The sequence below is a fragment of the Abramis brama genome, assembly GCF_963993115.1.
Source record: "Abramis brama genome assembly, chromosome: 9".
In the NCBI taxonomy this organism is placed as follows: Eukaryota; Metazoa; Chordata; class Actinopteri; order Cypriniformes; family Leuciscidae; genus Abramis; species Abramis brama.
Window position 1 is genome coordinate 3,565,001 of NC_139971.1, and position 22,849 is coordinate 3,587,849.

The following is a 22,849-nucleotide window of genomic DNA, read 5'->3' on the forward strand; positions in this document are numbered from 1 at the left end:
AATATAATATAATATAATGAATTTAATAAACAAATATTCTGATTTTGAAGTCCCAGCAGACAATTCAACAAACATTCAAAGCCCAACGCTGCTCGAAAACATACTATTTCTGTTTCAAAACTACATTATTTAGCAACCCCTGCGTTATTGACTGGCTTTATGTGTAGCTGTTAATGCTAATGGGAAAAAAATGGGAAAAAATGGGAATAATTTTTCCAAAATGGGAAAAAATGCACACTAAAAAAACAATAAAAATAAATATATAAAAATATATATATATATATATATATATATATACACACACACACACACACACACACACACACACACACACACATATATATATATATATATATATATATATATATATATATATATATATATATATATATATATATTTATTTATATATATATGACTGTCTGATTTTACATCAATACTCTATGCCAGATTGTTTCTATTATCGCAAACAACAAGTCATTTAGGAGCAGATATTGATACTATAGTAGACTAACAAAAAATTTATTATGTATTTATGATGTTTCAATGCTATAAAATCAGTTTAGATCAAGTCCTCATGCACAATACACCCCTACATCACTGCTATTGTGGTACACGTGTCTTCCATTAACACGATTTGTAGGCGTTTGAGTTCAGTCATGCTGTATTGTCCACAGAGACACCTGTCTCTACCCTTTCTCTGTCTGTGTGTCCCTGTGTCTCTCATTCCTGCAGGTTTAGTCCAGTGTGGCACGTGGCTTTTGTCTTGCTAATGTTCTCTGTGCTCTGAGAGCCCTCTGCCGTCCATGTTCAGGTGGAAACTGAATGCTTGATGCTTTTTATTTGCGCCACACAAAGACAGCACCTGCTGGGCCCTGGAGCCCTGCTCTGATACACATCAAGAGAGGGGACGGGGCCAACAAAACACTCTGTGATGCCAAGACTTCCTCATGTCATTTCCATATGCATTGTTCACCTATGTGCCTTCTGTGCCTCAGAATTAGTAACCCGTGGATGCTACCATAAGGATTACCAGTGGAAATCGTATTATTGCAGATGTATATGTAGAACGAAATGAAAATTATTGTTGACAATGAGTGAAACATACCGTCTTTGGCAGCCAAGCGAGGAGACTGGTCGGCATGAGATGGTGTGTTGTATGATATTGATGAGCTGCCTGAAACACACAACGCAAACATAGATTTTAGACATAAACATAAATAAACATTCTATTATACATCTATTATGCTATAATAAACATCTTTTATATTATAATATAAAATTATATAATAAACACAATTTAATAATAAAAATAATTCCACTCTTAAATATTAAAGTATTATTCAATTTAGTGAGGTTAAAAAATCAGCCAACATAACAAAATCAAATGCAGTTACATTCTATTAAAAAAATAATAATAATGAAAAAAAATAATAATAAAAAATAAATAAAATAATAATAATAATAATAATAATAATAATAATATATATATTTTTATATATATATATATATATATATATATATATATATATATATATATATATATATTTTAATAATTGGAAATAATTGGAAATAATTTTAATTGATGAATATTTTTAAATATTATATATAAAATATATATATATTTAATGTTATGCTTTTGCATAAATTTAGAATTTGTAAAAAAATGTTGGCCATGAAAATTGTACCTATTAAGCTTATGTCTTAGTTTTGACGTGTATAAACATGTAATAACTATGTAATTACATTGTAAGGAGTTATCTAATTGCATATTATATAACAAGGCACTTAATCAAGCATCAAACATCTATCATTGATTCCCAACATTCATTTCTCTTCACACAAGCTCCTCGGTTTTGTCATTACAATCCAAACACAATCTACACTTCACACAGAGAGAGGCATTCATGTGCAGTCTGAGAGTGTTTCCAGTGAGCCGTCCCTGAAGCGCTCTCTTAATTTTAGCTGCTTTAACTCATAAATCAGCGCAAAGGAAAACAGAAGGAAAAGTGCACTGGCAAAACACGAGTCTTCCTTCTCCGGACGGAGAGCTGATGGTTCAAGCGCTGGGATTTCAGCAGATGCAAAAGGAGCGATTCATTATTTTTTCTGAATGAAGAAAAGGAAGGGGTGATATTGTCGTTTGTCTTTGATCAGCTCAGAGAAGATGGTAGGGTGTTTTAATATACGTGCGAGTGTGTGTAAGTGTGTTTTTACGGGGGAGGAGAGCGCATTGAAGACATATTTTAACCTCCAGGCCCCTAAACCCCCCTGAGCGCTGCTGTTGGGGCCACAGAACAGGGCAGGCTTTGTGTGGGGTGCGATCCGCACATGGCAATCAAAGACTGCTGTTCCTATACTAAAATAACCCCCCACAAACCCATGAAAGAAAGAGAGAGAAACTTTTATAGGAAAACCAGCATGAAAAATAAAGACAAACGTTCTGTCCTACAACATCTTTGTTAAGCAGCAGCTGAGTTTAACAAGCACTGTTTTTGTGTTCAGTCTGTTGCAGTATTTATCCATCCATCCATCCATCCATCCCTCCCTCCATCTGTCCCTCCCTCCATCTGTCCCTCCCTCCATCTGTCCCTCCATCCATCCATCCATCCATCCATCCCTCCATCCGTCCCTCCATCCGTCCCTCCCTCCATCCATCCGTCCATCCATCCGTCCCTCCATCCGTCCATCCATCCATCCATCCATCCATCCATCCCTCCATCCGTCCCTCCATCCGTCCCTCCCTCCATCCATCCATCCGTCCATCCATCCGTCCCTCCATCCGTCCCTCCCTCCATCCATCCATCCATCCATCCATCCATCCATCCATCCATCCCTCCCTCCCTCCCTCCCTCCCTCCATCCGTCCATCCGTCCCTCCATCCGTCCCTCCATCCGTCCATCCATCCATCCATCCATCCATCCATCCATCCATCCATCCATCCATCCCTCCATCCGTCCCTCCATCCGTCCCTCCCTCCATCCATCCGTCCATCCATCCGTCCCTCCATCCGTCCCTCCCTCCATCCATCCATCCATCCATCCATCCATCCATCCATCCATCCCTCCCTCCCTCCATCCGTCCATCCGTCCCTCCATCCGTCCCTCCATCCGTCCATCCATCCATCCAATCCATCCATCCATCCATCCATCCCTCCCTCCCTCCCTCCCTCCATCCATCCATCCAATCCATCCATCCATCCATCCATCCATCCATCCATCCAATCCATCCATCCATCCATCCATCCCTCCCTCCCTCCCTCCCTCCATCCATCCATCCCTCCCTCCATCCATCCATCCATCCATCCATCCATCCAATCCATCCATCCATCCATCCATCCATCCCTCCCTCCCTCCATCCAATCCATCCGTCCATCCGTCCATCCGTCCCTCCATCCATCCATCCATCCAACCCATCCATCCAACCCATCCATCCATCCCTCCATCCATCCATCCCACCATCCCTCCATCCATCCATCCATCCATCCCTCCATCCCTCCCACCATCCATCCATCCATCCATCCATCCATCCCTCCCTCCCTCCCTCCCTCCCTCCCTCCATCCATCCATCCCTCCAACCATCATCCCTCCATCCATCCATCCATCCATCAATCCCTCCCTCCATCCATTCATCCCTCCCTCCCTCCATCCATCCATCCCACCATCCCTCCATCCATCCCTCAATCCATCCCTCCATCCATTCATCCCTCCCTCCCTCCCTCCCTCCCTCCCACCATCCATCCATTCATGCCTCCCTCCCTCCCTCCCACCATCCATCCATCCATCCATCCATCCATCCATCCATCCCAATTCACTTTACATCTTTTTTACATTCACAATCCAATTGCAGTTCAGTATCCTCTTTGCTACCTCAATTGAAATTTAAATCAAATTTTAAATTCATTGCATGATCAAAATTAGGATAATTGCATTAGTGTTCATCACACAACACATATAACATAGACCGCAAACTCATCAGCACAGAAAACAGAAGAACAGCCGATGTGAGCCAACAACAGCGCTCAGGTTTAATCCCAGACTTTTGAGCTGCTTTATAAGTTATGACTCAATCTTCCAGAAGCTGTACAGAAGCTGGACAGTAGAAACGCAGATCCAGAGATGCACACAATCCCACGACAGTATTTAGGAAGGTGCTGAAACATCCAACATAAGCGATAATCCACCACAAATGGAGGACAGATCAATAAGAGCTTGTGGGAAAGGGAGAGAGAGCTAGAGAGAAACAGAGAGAGAGAGAATAGGCTGTTCATATGTTTATGGTCTGTGTAAACCATCAACGGTCTCTGAATGTCCCACTCTGAATTTTCACTGTGACCAGTCTGTCTCATAACTACAGCCAGACCAGCAGCAACTCTGTGTGTGTGTGTGTGTGTGTGTGTGAGAGAGACAGAGAGAGAGAGATCTATCTATCTATCTATCTATCTATCTATCTATCTATCTATCTATCTATCTATCTATCTATCTATCTATCTATCTATCTATCTATCTATCTATCTATCTATCTATCCATCCATCCATCCATCCATCCATCCATCCATCCATCCATCTATCTATCGTGTCTTATGTAGAGAACTGGTTAGCAGATTGCAAAAAGTTTGTTTTACAATTGCAAACTGAGATATATGAGTAAGTGGACCTCAAGTACCACTTTTAGTGTGTAAGCAATTAAAAAGAAACTGTAATAAAATGTAGGAATTGAATTAGAGTTTGAATTAAGCGTTCTCTATTCAGTTCTAAATGTCAAACAAGCCTGTGATTAATATGTAAACTGTGGAAGTTTTCATGATATTAAAAACACAATTTTAATGATATTCTTTTTAAAAGATTGTGCTAAACTACTACTATTTCAGCATTATAATTGATTAGGCTTCTTTCCTTAACACAACTACCAGAAAGTTCCCCTTTTTTATTTGAATTAAACAAAATAAACTGAATTCAGTCACTGAAAACACAGAAGAGCTGCAAGTGATTCAACAAGAGCATCACATCTTTGAAGTGTGTATTTCTGTGCATATATAGTCTTACTCCTGGAAGCGTTCTAACACATGCACACACACACACCTTTCCAGTCTGTACAGTGTGTAAGTTGAGCTAAAGGCAGCAGTTCAGCACCGCTCCCCTCCTGCAATGAAATTCCAACAAATTCTCAAATTGCAACCAAATTGAAAGCACATTGGTGAGGGGGCGGCAATCGCTAATAAAATCTGAATAACTGACCAACTGCGAAGTCAAAACAAAACCTCCTACAGATATCATCACCATTGAGCTTCAGCATCACCAAACACATTGCATATCAAACACTGAGCATATTCACCAGCTCTGCATCTTCGGCTGGTTATGATGCGTGTGTGTGTGTGTGTGTGTGTGTGTGTGTGTGTGTGTGTGTTGTATGAGTCAGCGTTTGCCTGTAGTTTGACCAGAGGCGGTGCCCGTCCCTGCCCTGCTCCGCTGTGTATAGACTTAATAACACACAGGAATGTTAATCAGACTCACCACAGCATCTACATACGTGTATGAAACCATTACACTGCGGACTGTCACATTCGCGGACAGCGGGGAGCGGAAACACGCAGCAGGCCGAGGGAAGCAGGGTGTGTGTGCGTGCGTTTGAGGATCCAGCCCAGAGTGTGTGAGCAGAACCAGAGGGCTTTATTGTGGAGGGCTGTGATTGTGTTTGTTTGTGTTACAAGAGGAACATGATCATCTCTGGTTTCTAACCCTGAGCCCCGGGGCTCAAAAGAAAGTTAAACATATGGTCCTACATACATGTACACACATTCCCACATGTAAACTACATAACACATGGCACTCTTAAAGGGATAGGTCACCAAAAAAGAACATTCTGTCATCATTTACTCTCTGACCTGTATATATTTTGAAGAATGTTTCAACTCCTAATGGTAAAAGACTGTAAAAATGATTTCTGTTAAGTTGCCTTACTCTATACGGAGACAACTGTAATATATCCAATGAGACATACTGTTAAATGAACAGTCATCTTATAATTTACAGTGAACAAAAGCACAAATTGACATACATTTTCTGTGTATTTTTACAGTAAAGCAGCCACATCTTCCTTTTTACTATTTACCATGAATATCAGATTATGTGAGTTTTTATTGATCTTCTCTGGGACACAAAAGGAATATTTTTGAGGGGATCCTGTTTTGTTCTTTTGTCACACAGAAGTCAATGGGGTCCAGTGGGTTGCTTTGGGAACACTGACATCAATTTTATTTCAAAATATCTCCTTTTGTGTTCAGGAAAAAAAAAAAAAAAAAAAAAAAAAAAACAGGTTTGGAATGAAATGAGGGGGAGTAAATGATGACAAAATTTTAAATTTGGGGGATGAACTAACCCTTATAAAGTCACAAACAGGTAAAAGGAACTCAAATATCTTTTGGCGGAGAGCGAGTATAGCCTCTGGTAGATGGGACAAGACCATCTCTCTTATTATTATTTGATTTTCACTCGGGACGCCTTCCAAGGCAATACAAATGGTGGAGTGGAGGATTACGAACTTTTTCTTCTGTTTCCAAAACACACAGGCTAAATCAAAGAAACAGCAGAAGGCAGATCCACAATGCCCGGCGCGTAAGCTCTGGCTCAGTCCCGAGGCAATCGTCCCTAATGAAAACTCAAAAACCCAGTTCTCTCTCTAAAAAAAAAAAAAAAAAAACACCTGACAGCTCGCAGACAGGCCGGGATCTGCCCTACGACTCACAATGGCTCTCTGTTAAACTGCGAGTCTGTATGCAGGCCCACAGCCTGGCCACCAGCACAAAACCGTTGACACCCACGGAATAAAGTTCCCATTACCTCACAGCAGAATCCATCACTGTTTTTTTAAGGACCGTTTTTAAGCACTCGGCCCTGTTGGGACTCCACCCACCTCAGAGGCGAGCTGCTGTCATAATGTTTGGACGGGCCAGCTGCTCTCACCATCCCAGCAAACTGCATCTAAACGCGGCCCTTCAGAGAACGTGACGCTTCTGTTTACCGACGCGGTTCTCCTGCAAACAAAGCGACGATCCACGCACAGATGCGGCGTGTCCTCCCGACATCTCGCTTATAGATGGCACTGAAGTACTCAAGTGGATGAGTGGACTTAGTTTTCGCCAAAGCCACGGGATTCTTGCCAAAGAAACAAAGGGAAATAACATAAGAAATCCCTTGGAAGAGAAATGGGGCAAGATGCCTCTGTTGTAAATTAGGGATAAACTTTCCCGTGCAACAGCGTGCATGCATGGGCCTCGTCTCCTGAGGCCATGCACCTGGGCTTCATCTCTCGAAGTCTGAGGCCCAAAGCACTCAGGGGGAGATGCTCGGGATGGGATGCTTGCTGAAATTCATAATCATTGCGACTCTGCCAAACCAAATGCGCCCAGTAAAAGTCAAGCAGGTGGAGCGAGACAGGAGCTCTCCCTACTAAAACGCTCATGTGGAATAAAAGCGAGCGTAATGTGCAAACTATCTTATAAAATATTGTTGTTAACTTGATCTCAGTGTGGTTTGAGTGACTGTGCCACGGCGTGGTCAAAAACAATGACAGCAACCATGTGGAATAAACTAGACCACTTTGGCTCCATCTGTCGCATGGATAGTCATGCATTAAACAGTTACAATCGCTTCCAAACTTTTTACTGTTGTGGTACAATTAATACAAGCTTTTTCGAACTAGTTTGGAAACAATTTATTGGTTAGTTGCTTGGCACTTCATAAATAGTCATAAACAAAATATAAACGCTGCTCTAAAAAAGGCTTTTGAGTGATGTTCAATGAAATTGCAATTAATCTGGTTTTGTTTTGAAGTTATTAATGCAATCTGTCATCAAATATAGTCAGACCATTTCAACTAGTGTGAGATTTAAAAATGTACAAAAGCTGTCACTGGGGCAGTACTCTTTCAAAAGGTACAGTTTTGTTCCTTATTTTCCCCTAAAGGGTGCATATTAGTACCTTAAAGGCACATGTTAGGGGCACTGGAAGAACAATTTCATAGTTCCTATAATTACTGGCGGAAGTACCTGCTTTTTTGGGACGCAGGAACTCAGAACGATTTTAGGAACACCTTTTTTAGGAAGTGTACGATGATTGGCCCGAACGTATCCGCACCCACCATTTTTAAAAAGCAATGTAAACACAGATTATACCCTATGGTATTTACTCCACACACATGGAAAACAGCGATAGATGGGCTGATGTCGAAGTCCAGGCACTTCTCAACCTTTACCCTACGGAGGAAGTTCAACGCAACTTTGAAGGGACCAAGCGAAACATGATTATGTATTTCTGCTCAGCTAGCGACATTGCTCATCAACCACACGGCAAACGCTATAATACTTTTTCCGTATACCGTTTACTTTCTTTGTTTAACAGTTCTATCCAATAGCATATTAGATAGGACTGTTAAAAATATCGTAAACTAATGAAGACGGAGAATGGGAGCATTATGTGCTCTGGCGATCTCAGCGACGTCAAAATAAAAGTCCCGCACAACATCCAGGGCTGCGTTTTCCAAAAGCATCGTGAGCCTAAGTTGATCGTAGAGACCATTAGTGGCAATTGTTCTACGATCAACTTAGGCTTATGATACTTTACATCACTTCAGAGTTCCTACTGTCAGTGTGAATGCAACCAGGAAAATGGCACTAGGGGAACATTTAGTTCTCGGGCGAACGCCCTAGTGGTTAGTACCCATAACTAGAGCAAAATCCCCTATTATTCCCTAAAGTGTACATATTAGTACCTTTTGAAATGGTAAAACCATTTTTTTTTTTCTGACAACAATATTATAATATTGTGGTTGAGATATGTTGCAATTTATATTGACATCATAAAGCAAGCCATAGAATAAAACAAGTTAACACATTTGTAGGCACACAGACCTACTAAGTAAATGCAGCAAAAGTGAAAGACCCAAACTAGCCAATCTCAATCGAATACAATAAACCGGGTGGACTTACTTTCCCTGAGGTAATTGAGATGTGAGAGCAGGACCTCCGTGTTATAAACGCTGGTAAGTCTCAGGAAGTCCTCTTTGCTCATCTTGCAAAGCTCTTTTCCATCTGTGTTGTGGAACATGGCTGTGTCGATGTCCTGAAGACCATACTCTTTAATGGCCCAGTCTAACCATTGCCGCACATGGTCCGGAGACCAGAGAGAAGGGTCTGAAATGGCAAACACAAAATAAAGCCACAAATTAGCTGGAGACTCAAGGTTTAGATATAGCTTACAAGCAGCTTTCATTGGTTTCAGTGTGAAAAGACAGTAACTGTTTTAAAGCGAGCACTAAAGCAGAGAACAGATCTTTTACTGTCTTGTTGTACAGGAACATTTTCAGATAAACTAAGCAATAATTTCTGCAACATTAGTGGCACCAAACAGAAATGCAAAAGTTAGGACTCCAAACATCCAAAGGTCATGCATCATTATCTTATTTTCTCCAAATATAACAAGCATTGGGATTATGAGGAAAATCAATCACAGTATCAAGAAAACAAGAACATAATAATAATAATAACAATAATGCATGGCCACTGCTGGCTTCCTTATGTTTGGAAACATAATTTCAGTTTGGTTCAGCTTACACACCTTTAATAGAACTGAACATTTGATATTCAACTATTTTATTTTAATATCTTTTTGGTATTAATGTTACACCCCTGATGTAGCATTCAATATGTTGTGCATTTATGTTGACTAGGGGTGTAACAATATATCATGTCACAATATATTGCAATACAAAAATTGTAACAAAATGTATCGTGGATAGTTCACTCAAAATAAAAATGACTGTGTGAGGAACAAAAATATATAATGTATAATATTGCAGTGGGGGAATATTTGTGGGTCCTGATAATGCCAAATGTCTGATGTTACCAGTAAAAAGTGGCTTACATTATTTTAAATATATCTAGTCAGTGACAGAGTGCAAACATGTTAGTCTAAAATAATTATGTATTTTCAGCTTCAGAATCATGAATATTTCTATTCTGGTGTCTCTACTGTCCTGTGCTTTGGATTTCGGCACCAAGTCCAAGCCTGTTCATTTACACCCACAATGCAAAACCAAATTTAGCATTTTAAATAAACAGTACATGTTTTGTTAACCTTTTATAATAAGTCTTGGGAGTCTCACAATAATATCATATCGTGAGTTCAGTATCGTGATAAGTACCGAATCGTGACATGAGGGTGTCGTTACACTCCTAATGTTGACGAACAATGTATACCTGCTGGGACGATGACTCTCCTCTCATTGGTTGTCATGTTTGGAGGCGGAGCACACTTCTCATCCATGTAGCCAGTATAGTTCATCTGAGATGTGTCGGTCCCACCCACCATTTTATTGCATTTACCCACACTACAGTCCACCGGGGACTCTCTGCCAGGGAGAGAGAGAGAGAGAGAGAGAGGGAGAGAGGGAGAGAGGGAGAGAGAGAGAGAGAGAGAGAGAGAGGGAGAGAGGAGAGAGAGAGAGAGAGAGAGAGAGAGAGAGAGAGAGAGAGAGAGAGAGAGAGAGAGAGAGAGAGAGAGAGAGAGAGGGAGAGAGGGAGAGAGGGAGAGAGAGAGAGAGAGAGAGAGAGAGAGAGAGAGAGAGGTTATTGCTTACTAATGCTCATCTCAGACAGAACAACTCTCACAAACACAGAATAATGATCTTAACAAATGAGGTACCTGGATCCATTGATGTGGTCATATTCTCGTTTGACATTAACTCGCACAGGCTGGCTGATCCACTCCTGCTGAGGAGGAATAGGGTTGATCTTGTGTGTCTGAGCGTAATCCTGTGTGCCGGACGCAGTCATGTCCGTCTTGGGTAAAGGAGCAGCAGAAGCGTATGGAGGCTCAAACAGAGACTGGTCTTCACTCACCACTGACAGCGCCTCCTGGAGGATTGTAGAGCCAAAGCTATATCACTGTTTCTCATTAAAGCACATGACAAATGACTTTCAGTTCATCGTGTGTAATCAAGCAACACAAATTTCTAAATTGTTTCTTGCTGAAGGGCATTAGAAACACAGATGCTGAGTGCAAACGAAGCAGTGCAATTGATTGCTTTCATATATAAAATATGTGAAGTCAACATGAAACACAGTTGTAATTTATTTGACATAAAGTATGACAAATTGACATATTCAATAAAAAATAAAAATGTAAAAAAGGACCACTGGGCATTGATGGGATTGTGAAGAGTAGGAATTACATACCAGACTGAAGTCAGGTGTTTAAAGGGGAGGAGTTAAAAGAGGGATTTGCGATGTCATGTTTCAGAGATGGAGAAATTTATTGTGTTTTGATAAAATATTTTTTTCTTGGAATAATGTGCACCAATGAATTGTGGACACTAAAATCAGGAATGTGCATTGGAAAAGTAAACAAGGTCGCACATTTTGATTTCATGTTGACTTCACAGAGTTTTATGTATCAGGTGAACAGAAACAAAATAACAACCACAATAATAATAATAATAAAATTCAGCCATTTACTTCAGAGTTATCATAAAAAAACAAAAAAAACACAACCGTAAAACTTAACATTGACTTTTAAACCTTTTGTTTTCGGGAAGAATTTTAAAATGTGACTTTCAATAAGCAAAAGATTTCTTGCTCATGACTCATATGAGAGACGGAACAGAGGCAAGGTCACTTCTACATTTGCTCTCGTTGCAGGCGCTCAGCTGGGGTGATGTCGTTTTATTAAAGAAAACAAACGCGGCAGACAGGCTCCTCTGGAGAGATCCGCGTCTACACGTGCACGTGATCGTCTCCATTCAGCTTTCTTTCAGTTTTATGAAGACTATCTCGAATCAGTCGCCTAGATTTCCCTCTGTTATTTCAGTCACAAACACCTGTAAAACTCTTAACTTTCACTGAACTTTATACTCAATAAATGTGAAAATTCACCATTAAAAAAAAACACATTTAGGCTAAAAGAGTCTGAAATATGCACATCATTGTAGACTCAGAGGGTGATTTTGGAGATTAAGGCTTTGATACTGTTCGATAACAAAATAATGCTTCCACTTTGGCATTTTTTAATCGAAACATTCATCCCATAAAGCATGCATGCTTTACAATTAACCATTCCATCTCTGGCTAAGGGGATCTTGGGACACTCTATCAGCAGTTATTAATTTTCCCTCTTTGTTTTTTTCGAACTTTGCTGACAGTCGTCATCAATTTGATCAGTGTCCCGCGGACAGTATCGGGGCGACCCACAGCAGCAGGCCGGTGGCATGATAAGTATGGCAGAGTTAAGGAATGCCTTCATGCTGCCAGATAAGGCCAGAGCTGCTATTATGACTGTTACACGTTACTTACACGCAGACATATCAGCCTCCACCATATAATTCATGATTGGCAGTCAGTCTTTCCCAAGATTACAGAGGGCTGTAAAAATAGGAAAATCTAATTCCACACTCACGCTCGTACATACGTACAGACAGGCCTGTCAAAAGGCGAAATTCCTTCATCTCTGTGAAATCGAGTGCTAAGCAATGGTCAGCGCACAAGTGCAAGCTTCTTCTTACAATGAGGTTAAAATACTCACAAAGGTGCCAATTTCCTTGAGCCATAAATTGGCCGTGTCTGCACGGCTCGCTTAAACCATCCAGAACCACAGGGTTACACTGGTTCGGTGCTGTAGATTTATAGTGAGCTGTATTATATTATAAGTTATCTCAAGAAAAAGCTATTTTGAACATTTGCATATGAGAAATTGAATAGCCACAGTCATCATTGCTTGATGCGTCATTAGGTCGGGATGTGCAGACACATTAAAAGCACAGTGCTATTTTATACAGAGGCCATTCCTGTCTTTTGTTTAAGGAGGAAAAGGAAACCTGACAGGAAACCAGATTGTGTGGAGCAGGAAATACCCATGGATTGAGACACCCTCCTCATTGTCGACTAAAGTGAACAGTTAAAAATCAATCAAGCGAGCTATCGGAGTCAAATTCCTAAGGACTAACACACAAATTCATGCTAAAGAAGATGCAATTATAAAAACAAATAATTGATGACTACATTTCAAGATAATTACAGGTCACACATTATATTAGTTGTATTTTATACACTATGTACTTTCATTTAAAGTCGAATGGTTAGGTTTAGTGTTATGGTTAGTGCCATTGCAGGACTTCAATTAAATATGTTGTATATGAAATGTAATGTTCATGCAATGATTTGAAACTGATGACTGGAGTATGGCTGATGAAAATTCAGCTTTGCATCAGAGAAATAAATTATATTTTTAAGTATATTACAAAAAAACAACAACTTTATTTTAAATCAATAATATTACACAATATTACTGTTTTTCTGTATTTTTGATCTTGATGAGCATAAGAGACTTCTTTCAAAAACATTAAAAATAGGAATGTTTCCAAACATTTGACCAGTGCTATATATATAAAATGTGTTCATCAGAATATATTAGCATGTTATTATTTCCAAAGATAAGTAGCTACAATTGTAAAGTACATAGAAATTAATTATATGTTGGAATTGTTATAATAATAATAATAATAATAATAATAATAATATGCTATTTTAACAAGTAATGACAACAATTATCATACAATAACATACACTTCTCAATGCTATACAATTTACAATAATTGTATACCCTTTGAACTATAAGGCTGCATTAAAATCATCCTCCATCTGTCCTCAGTCACCCCACTGCAATCGAAACAGTCTATTTAACATGATACAATCTAAAACAAGCATAATGTGTACGGCCCCAAACATATACCACACCCAAAACCACTTATATGACCGCAAAAAAAGGAGTGTTTGAATGTGCAGCCCTCCCCTCCAGAGGAGAGTCCACAATTAATCAGTGATCATTACCTTATTTGATGCTCATACAATTTTAATTAAAATATTGATCGTTTTTAATCAGAGATTGTATATGGGGATTATCCATTTACAAATAATAAAAATATAAAAATTCATGTTAGATTATTCTAAATATCGAAATGCACCGAGCAGCGGCGTGGACCACACATCACTTATTATTCCAAGTAGAGCGCAAGTTTTTTTTTTTTTTTTTTTTTTTTACTTTGTGGACTGTAGTCTTTGTGTAAACACAACCCATTCAAGAGCGCATTATAGCAATTATTATCAGTTATCAGAAGAAGGGAAAGAACGTGGAGTAATATTTTACTGTGGGTGGGCTCGGCTTTTGAACTATATGAATGGTTGGAAAACCTCGGCACGGTGCCACTCCAATTGCGCAGCCACATCTCCAGCCTAAAGCTTTATGATTTATATAAACCACTGCACTGCATTCACACACACACGCGCGCCACGATATACTGAAAACTCACAGCAGCCTCGTCGAGCACCGGACGTTCGCTATTCTAATCTTTAAAACGAAACTTAGGCTATGATTTTTTTTTTTTTTTTTACTCCATCACAAACAGCCCGTGCGTTTTTACGAGCGTCCAAGAGTGCGCGTCCAGTCCGTCTGAACGCTCGTATCCTCCGCTACAGTTTTCAACTTTCACCAAAGTTTCGTCGAAAAGGAAAAGGAAACTTGGAGAGAGAGAGAGAGAGAGAGAGAGAGAGGGAGAGAGAGAGAGAGAGAAGAGGAAAAGCGCAACTCATAGCGGCTGAAAAGTCCCAGACTACAAGCTCTCAAACTCTGTCCATCTCAGAAAGATCCCTCTCCTCCGCTCTTACCTTAATAGTTCCGTCCATTTTGCGCAATTTTCAGTGGAGCCCGACAATATTCCAAACATGACACGCGTCTGAATTAATTCCAGCCCCGATATGTGGCGGAGAGACAGAGACAGTTTCGCCGGATGGTTTTTTTCCTCTAAATTTGGGAAGTGAAGTCACTGCGCTTGAGAAGGAAGCCGTGCGTGCGTGTGTGTGTGTGTGTGTGTCACTGGCCCTGCCTTCATTACGGCAAAGCAGGATATTTGTCCCGAGAAGATAAGACACCAAAACAATAGTGTTTCTTTCCTTTACATGTTTTTGCCTGGAAATATTTACAGAATGCATGCCAGCTCTTTACGTTTGTTGCGCTTTTTCCAACATTAAAATAGACATCGATTTGGTAGAAACACAGTACGTTAAATATAATAATTAACAATAAAACTCTAAAAAGAAAAAAAGACAAACACTAAGCTGATAGAAAAATATTATAATAAAAATAATAACTTTATAAATCTTTTGACCATTAATGCAGATGGTTATTGTCATACAGGTTTGTTGAAATCGAATGCATAACGGGATAATATTATGATCGTTATTCCGCTATAAACGAAAACGCGATATGGATGTACCCATGTGAAGTGAAGAATGTGACGAGTCTGTCCGAACTTCTTTCGCTGCTAATATGGGTTTCCATTAATAAAAGCGAAGCCCGTAGCGTCGAGTCTGTCTGCTCCACACGTGTGCGCGCTTCTGAATGCACACGCATAGCATTTCTCCAGAAACACTGGCTGTATGGATCATATAGAGAGGCTGATACCTCTCGAGTGCTTGCATGTTCAACATTTCTCCAAATCAATAGCACATGGCCTCACTTTTTTTTTTTTTCATGTCTTCATGTGCAATGAGGGGAACAGTTTCTATTCTAGACAATATTTATACAGTAAATATTTACTTTCGTTCTGGGAAAAGATTGAAATACACATTATTTATCACGATTTAAACATATGTTGTGTCAAAAATTCTAATTTGAATAAATATTACATTCTAAAAAAAATGCTGGGTTGTTTCAACCCATGATTAGGTCAAATATGGACAAAACCCAACGGTTGGGTTTAAAATGTAAAAATAATTAAATAAATAAATAAACCAACCGTTGGGTTTAACAGATTAAAACATTTAGACCAACCGTTGGGTTAAAAAAAATGTAAAAAGTTCAAACCAACCAACCAACCAACCAAAAAAAAAAAAAAAAAAAAAAAAAAAAACTAAACCAACGGTTGGGGTTGTCCATATGTGACCCAAATAACAACCCAGTGGTTAAAACAACCCAGCGGGTTTTTTGTTTTTGTTTTTTGTATAGGTCTACCATTCTTTTTTTTTCTTTTTTTTTATAACGTATTACCGAGCACACTCTAGACGCGCAGCCAGACCCCCGGATCCTGAGACCCCCTGACCGAGAGGGCCAAGCCTCGGGGAGCGAGACTGAGTCTGCGCCGGCTGACTTGCACTGTTTGCGACATGGGGGTCTGGGAGGGGGTCGGGGGGCGGGGAGGCCCCCTCGAGAGCTCCACATCTGGATCCTGCTAGGGGTCAAGGCTTCTCCTGCCTGAGGCCTGCGCAGTAATTAACGGAGACACCTTGTTTAACCATTTCGAGTCTGTGCCTCCCTCCTGCACAAAACAACCCTGATTTTTCTTTTATTCAAATAAACGGTGTTGGCATATATTTATCAATTTCTGTGTTCTGCATTCTTGATTGAGTGGGGGATATAAGACAAGTAGAGGGATCTGACAAAGCAGAAGGAGAGGAATTGGGTTTTAGTCGGAACTAACCTTACATTAGGCTATTATGGTTGAGTTAATGCAGATTTGGATCATCATATCAGGTTTTGGGACGTGTATGCGCGTTGCAGTGGAAGGGTGGACATCATTTTCACAGAGCGTGGGACTTGATAGCTGAAACATATGTTTCCCTAGAGGGGCCGCTTAGACTCCACAATTCTTTTAATTAAAACACCATTATCTCTGAGCGCATGACGAGACGGAGATCTGGCGGAGAGGGGTCACTAATGACAGTATAATTATGTTTTATGGTCTCTATTTCGATTATTATAAATGAGACGTCTCTTTACTCGAAGCTAAACTATATATCAGATAAATAGCGAACACAGTCGTTTCATTCAAAGTTACGAACCGCGTTTGTAGTGAGCAAACCTTTTGTAGATCGTTTGATGACGACAGTCTTTATCTTGCTCTATTAATCCACAATTTAGACATCATCTGCTTATCTAAACCATGGTTCTTTCCAGATACAGTGTGTTTTCAACATTTTCAAGATGTAATGATAACAAGTCCAAAATAAATTATTTTTTATTTATGGAGCAAACATATCCAAGAGGTGCATCATTAAACCAAAAAAAAAAAAAAAAAAAATCAGTCTCTTTTCCCGCGTGGCACTTGCCCAGGTCATTATGAGTCCAGCGGTAACAAACATTTTGGAAGGCCAATAAACAAATGCATGTTGGTTTATGTAGTGAGCCACAGAACATCTGGCTCGACGCTTGTGCTTGACAGCCAGGCATTTCTCCCAACCACGACCTGTGGGAAGCCAGTGGCCCAACGCTACTGGAAAAACCCTGAAGTGCCTTAGTAAGACTAACCCAAAGTGAGGCCAGAGGCTTCCTCTGGTGGTAAACGGACTTTCGACCATACAATTACATAACTAAAAGTTGATCTACAAGTAGCCAATATACCATACCATATCTATCTATCTATCTATCTATCTATCTATCTATCTATCTATCTATCTATCTATCTATCTATCTATCTATCTTACGATTTTTAGACAAATATTCGACACATATTACCGGTAATGGCGTGGTGCTTCTCAGGTTGCTCGAGACCGTCACGAGCCCATTTTCCTCTCACGCACTGAGAATGACACGCACATCGAAAAAATAGAGACTGCAGCACACAACACCAAACTGTCTGGCCTCCAGCCCCGGGCCATAATTAATTTGAGATTTATTTTTATTGGAAAGCTCCAGTCTCGCCCGGCCTTAACCAAACAAAAACCTTAACCCATGGCTTCGCCTGAATGAGGCTGAATATTTCTCTGAAACTTGCCTTTCTTGAGGCGTGCTGAGGTAAATACATTTCCCGCTCAAATTCTGGCCGGCAGCAACAACATTCAAATCTGAGCGTTTATCTGGCTGTATGTAGCCTGCATTTTTAACACTACTTTGTATTATATTACCTTTGCATCAAATGACAAAAATAAATAAATAAATAAATAAAATAGTTAATGCTGCTGTGAGGGTGTTCAGCCTCTCTCTATTTTTCCCCCTCTTTTTGAAAGTTGGGAAAAGTTGGGAAATGGGAACACTTTTTAACGTAGTCTCTCATTCACGGCTATAGAAGTTTCCCCAACTACGACTTCCGCTTCTGAGAAACCCGGAAATGTGAAGGAAACGGGTTACTTCTGGAACACATTTGTTAAATATTTGTACATTTTGACCAAAACAAAAACTTAGTTTTGGTTTTGTGAGAAGACTGTCTTAACACAGACACTTGTTTACTTGTTAAAAAAATAAGAATACATGCAAAATGAAAGAATTACAAACATAAAATAATAATAATAAACTTCTCAAAGACTCTTTCTTGCTGCATTTAATTGTTGTTTGTACGCAGCCCAACTCCACTGCCATGCACTGTACTATTTATTATTCAGTCTGTCGAGAGAAAGCTGGATTTCAAAGAGAAGGTTTTCCCTCAACATTCCTGCGCTGCTAATGTCTCGAAACAAATCGAGGACTGTTCGTGGGACTGTGAAACGCAGCCCTCTGTGGAGGAACACAAACTATAGCGTTTGCATGAAAAGCTCCCTTATGCAGGGGGGCAATAAGTCTCCATAACATAACAACTCGGCTCTGGAAAGTATGCTGATTGTAAAGATATAATGAATGACTTTAGCAGGCACAATACTTCATTTTCATGGCTCTGTCTGTATGCTGTGCTCTAAGCCTTCTGATACATTAAAGTTATTGCTGTGGCACTTTGCCATAAATAACCATCCAAATATGCCAATTTCAGCCTCTAAAACAATGAACAGTGATGATACCTTTCATAGAGAGGTATTTAACCATGTTTGTATCAGAAAGAGAGCAATTCAGTAGAAGTGGCATAATCAATGTCAGTCTGAATGTGTTCAGTGGCTTATACAGTGGACTCAAACCCATCAGAGATTCCTTAAACAGCTCGAGTTTGAATAATAAATGGAAACTTCCCTGCTTGGTCGAACCTAGTTCATGCAAAAACAGATGTCTGCCATTTGCAATGTTTACATTCTTTAAAAGCATGTAGAGAGAGGAAAAAAAGGGCACCATGTCAAATGCAATAATGTACATTATAAGTAACATTTGTGAAGGTCATATGGCTTGTCCCTTCATTCAATGTTCAGATCAAGTTAGAGAGATGTGTTGTAAACAAATGAACCCAGTCGTCAAACTAAACGTTCATTTTACGGCAAATACGACGAGGGGTGAATCTGCGTTTTTACAAACCATTTACGTCAGTCATCATCACCATGCAACTTGTAAGAGGAAAAAGGCAATTTAGAAGTTCCAGTGTGTTTCCTCCAACATTACCTGCTCGTAGTGACGATGTTGTCTTACCTTGACGTAAGACGAAGTGTCGGGGACGGTCTGAAACATTTTCATTGGACAGAGAGCCCGGAAATGTGTGATGTTCACTTCACGGCCCCTTCAAAAAACAAGTCCACATGTCATCTTAGAGGAAACTAGAATGTGTCTAGTGCAAAACTAACAAATGAACAAATAAAAAAAGTCTATAATAATAATAATAATAATAATTAGACAAAAAGCCAATTTGTTACTTAATTCTGATCCCCACGCCAAGAAAATTGTCTTAAACTCTAAAAATTAACTTGATTCTATAGTCTACTGAAATTCATTCATTATAGTCATTCATTAATTCCTATCTCTCACAAATCTGCACAAAAATATTTCATTTATTTCTCTGAATAAAACGAATTCTCCTCCACAAGCATATTTCCCTTAGCTAAGCCATTTCCTCTCAAAATTGATTTGCGTCTCAGATTCTAAGAAATACATTTCTTCATCCACTACAGAGATGTTTTCATAGATAAAACTCATGTATCTGCATTTTCTGTATACCTGCATCGGGTAAAAATGGTAAAATCATTTGCAACGCAGCAGTTATTGTGTATATTTGGGCACCTTGCTTTCAAGCCCGTAAAACCACATCCAGCCAATCTAAACAGAGAGGTCAGATCTGGTTCATGAGCTTATGAGAGGCAAGACTGGAGCACAGTGAAACAGAGCTGCATTTATTCCTTTAAGAATTGTAGCTTTTACCTTTCATCCCTCCAGAGGTTCAAAACATTTTTTTTAAATTAACTACACAAGCCTCTGTTTCATGAAGTAGGCTATTTTGGCTTAGGTGGCAGTGAAGCCATCATTAATAATAATAATAATAATAGGCTAATAATAATAATAATAATAATAATTATTATTATTATTATTTTTTGCATGGTTATGATTATATAAACAACGCATCCGTTTAATCTATATCATGCTTTTTCTTTTCTTTCCCGTTCCTCTTTCGTTTTTGGATGTGTTTATATATGTGTTATATGAGATAAGTCAATTAGTGCAGTATATAGGCCCAGCCCCTTCACTTCCAGAGCAGACACACATTGAAACACTTTTCGTTTTAATAAGTGTAGCTTACAGAGTCTCGGGTGAAAGGGCACCTCGGGGACGGTGTCTTTTGCCTTTCCCTCGGCGTGCAATTACAGAGCAGACTGGCACTAGAATTATTCAACATTCCTCAGCAGTTCAGCAACACAATCAAAATAACCGATGGCCATATCAGAACACAAGAGAAATAACGCAAACCTTAAAATTAAAACGAGAATTTATCCTTCTTTAGAGGCTTTCATTATTTAATGGTGATTTTGTTTGAAGAATAACACGGTGATGAGTCGCATCGGTAGCCTATAATAATAAATACAACTTTTTTTGTTTAGGCCTTTCTTGATAACCAGGTTAGCTCACTTTCCCGAAAAAAACAGTCATTATTTTATATTCATTCATTGCGTATCAGTTTCGTTTCAATCCACTAAACTTATTGAAGGCATTTCTGTATTTCTATTTTTCAGAACGTCAACGAGACTTTCTTCATCAACCGTAATTTAAATTTATGACTGCAGGTTGTCACTTTGTGTTTACGAAAAAAAAAAGAAAAAAAAAATGCAGGGGAAAATTCACCTTGTATTTTCAGTTCTAGTTGTAATTTCATAGCCTGCATTGCACTTGACTACTGAAACAACATTTCTTTGAAATCAATTTGTGCATAATGCATCAATGCTATGTCATACGGGTTTATACACTTTGCAGTTCAAATAATGCAACAATAAACGAAATATGCAACACGCTAATTATGGAAATTAAAATGCATTCGTCAGTTGCCTGTCATCGCGATAAGGAACGAGATGTTGACATTTCGATACCTGAACATACTGACCGTTATGAATAAATCAGGAGTCTTATAATTCGCTCGATTTATATTCGCAGCGTCAGACCCCGGGCTCCTGCGGGCGAGGGCTGGGCTCGCCTCATAAACTTTCCCAAATGCATCCAATTTCTAAACGGTAAAAGAGCATAGAATTCCGCATCTGTGGCCAATTAAGTGACTGGAGGCTCAACAGGACTGTTAAGTAACTGCATCGTCTCTCCCCCGAAGAGCGTCTAGTGTTGCATTTAAAGCGTGTGCTTGTTATCCATCAAATAGCTTTTCTCTCGACTGTCAACACATTGGAAAAGAGCAAAGAAGCGACATAACAAAATGCACAAGGAATTCAAAATAAAAAGTAGCTCCACGTGCATGTGTTTTTATTCAAGACCACTGCAGAGCGACTGAACTACTGCTGGTCAAACTAAATACAGAAAGAACACAAGCTCAGCTTTTGAACCTCAAACACCGCATACAAACTCACCTGTCTGGACTTTGTCTCTCGGTAACTTTGAACTCGTTTCCAGTCTTAAATAATTAGTCCCGTCTATGAGAAAGTGATTGTCATGGATAAGTGTGAGTAATGTTGAGGAGGAGAGGAGGGATGTATGAATGGGGAAAGAGAGATGGGAGCGAGGCGGCTCGCTGACCAATGAGAAAGCGCGAGCTCACCCCTGCACATCCACTGAACCGTGAAATAAGGGAAATCTGACTGAAATGAGCGCAAGACCATAAAAGAGAAGAAGGAGAGAGAGGGGGGGGGGGAAGCGTGAAGCTTACTGGAGGACATCCGAATATCTTCTGCAGACACTAGGCCTATATTAACATTTAAAAACATTCAAAGTTTTCAAATTTCATTCATTCAATACATTTGCTGATTCAGTTACGGAGCCCCTAAAGGGACATGGTGAAGGAAAAAAACATGAGATGGAGGGAAAAAAATATATTTGTCAATGTTTTGCTTTCCCCGAGAAACTTGAGCTCAAAAGGTTTTTGAACGCAAAACATTTGTGAAAGAACGCAACAGCATTGCCTTATTATTTTTCCCATCTCATGTTTATTTCCCCCACCACAATGTCCCGTTAGGGGCTCCGTACTATTTCTTTCACACCATTTCATTCATCAAAAATAAATAAATACATATAAATGTGTGCTTAGTGATATTTTTACAAGAAAAAAATGCATTTAAAAATAATAAACAGCGTGTATGTTTTGGCTATTGCGATATGTTTTTGTTTATTTTCTTTTAACGATGTATCCCAGAATCCCCGTCTGTCTCGTGAGGATCATGTCCCATCCACGCGTCACCCGTAAGCGTCTCTTTCCTGTTAGGTTGACCCTGTTCACTTCACTAACTCCATTTCCTCCACCAGAAAACTCCTTCAAAGAACCAGCGGCAGGTTTACAGTGGGTAAATCTACTGATGCGTGACGTCTGAATATCAGCAGGGAACCAAACACTTAATATAGACTCCTCATTGATCTGAACTGAAGGCGGTTCTCACATTAGGCCTGTCAGTTTTTAAAAGCTGTTGATTTGAAAGCTTGATGACACTTATCATCGTTACAAGAGTTAGATTTCAGCATATAGGCTACTGAGTAGTTT

General features: G+C 39.6%; 1 protein-coding gene across 3 annotated transcripts in view; it reads right to left on the reverse strand.

Moving 5' to 3' along the window:
* Nucleotides 1-21,962, reverse strand: part of fli1 (Fli-1 proto-oncogene, ETS transcription factor) — a 32,287-nt gene extending 10,325 nt beyond the window's left edge. The window contains exons 1-6 of one of the 3 annotated variants that reach the window (XM_084123688.1): nucleotides 21,729-21,962; nucleotides 19,363-19,450; nucleotides 10,699-10,910; nucleotides 10,254-10,405; nucleotides 8,985-9,188; nucleotides 1,107-1,175 (exon numbers count right to left, since the gene is read on the reverse strand). In XM_084123688.1, coding sequence (XP_083979814.1) covers nucleotides 1,107-1,175; nucleotides 8,985-9,188; nucleotides 10,254-10,405; nucleotides 10,699-10,910; nucleotides 19,363-19,407 — 682 coding nt within the window. In that variant the 5' untranslated portion in view covers nucleotides 19,408-19,450; nucleotides 21,729-21,962. Of the gene's footprint in view, nucleotides 1-1,106; nucleotides 1,176-8,984; nucleotides 9,189-10,253; nucleotides 10,406-10,698; nucleotides 10,911-14,711; nucleotides 14,919-19,335; nucleotides 19,451-21,728 lie in introns of those variants that run through there. The other 2 variants (XM_084123687.1, XM_084123689.1) reach the window with 2 other exon arrangements.
* Nucleotides 21,963-22,849: the final 887 nt, after the last annotated feature.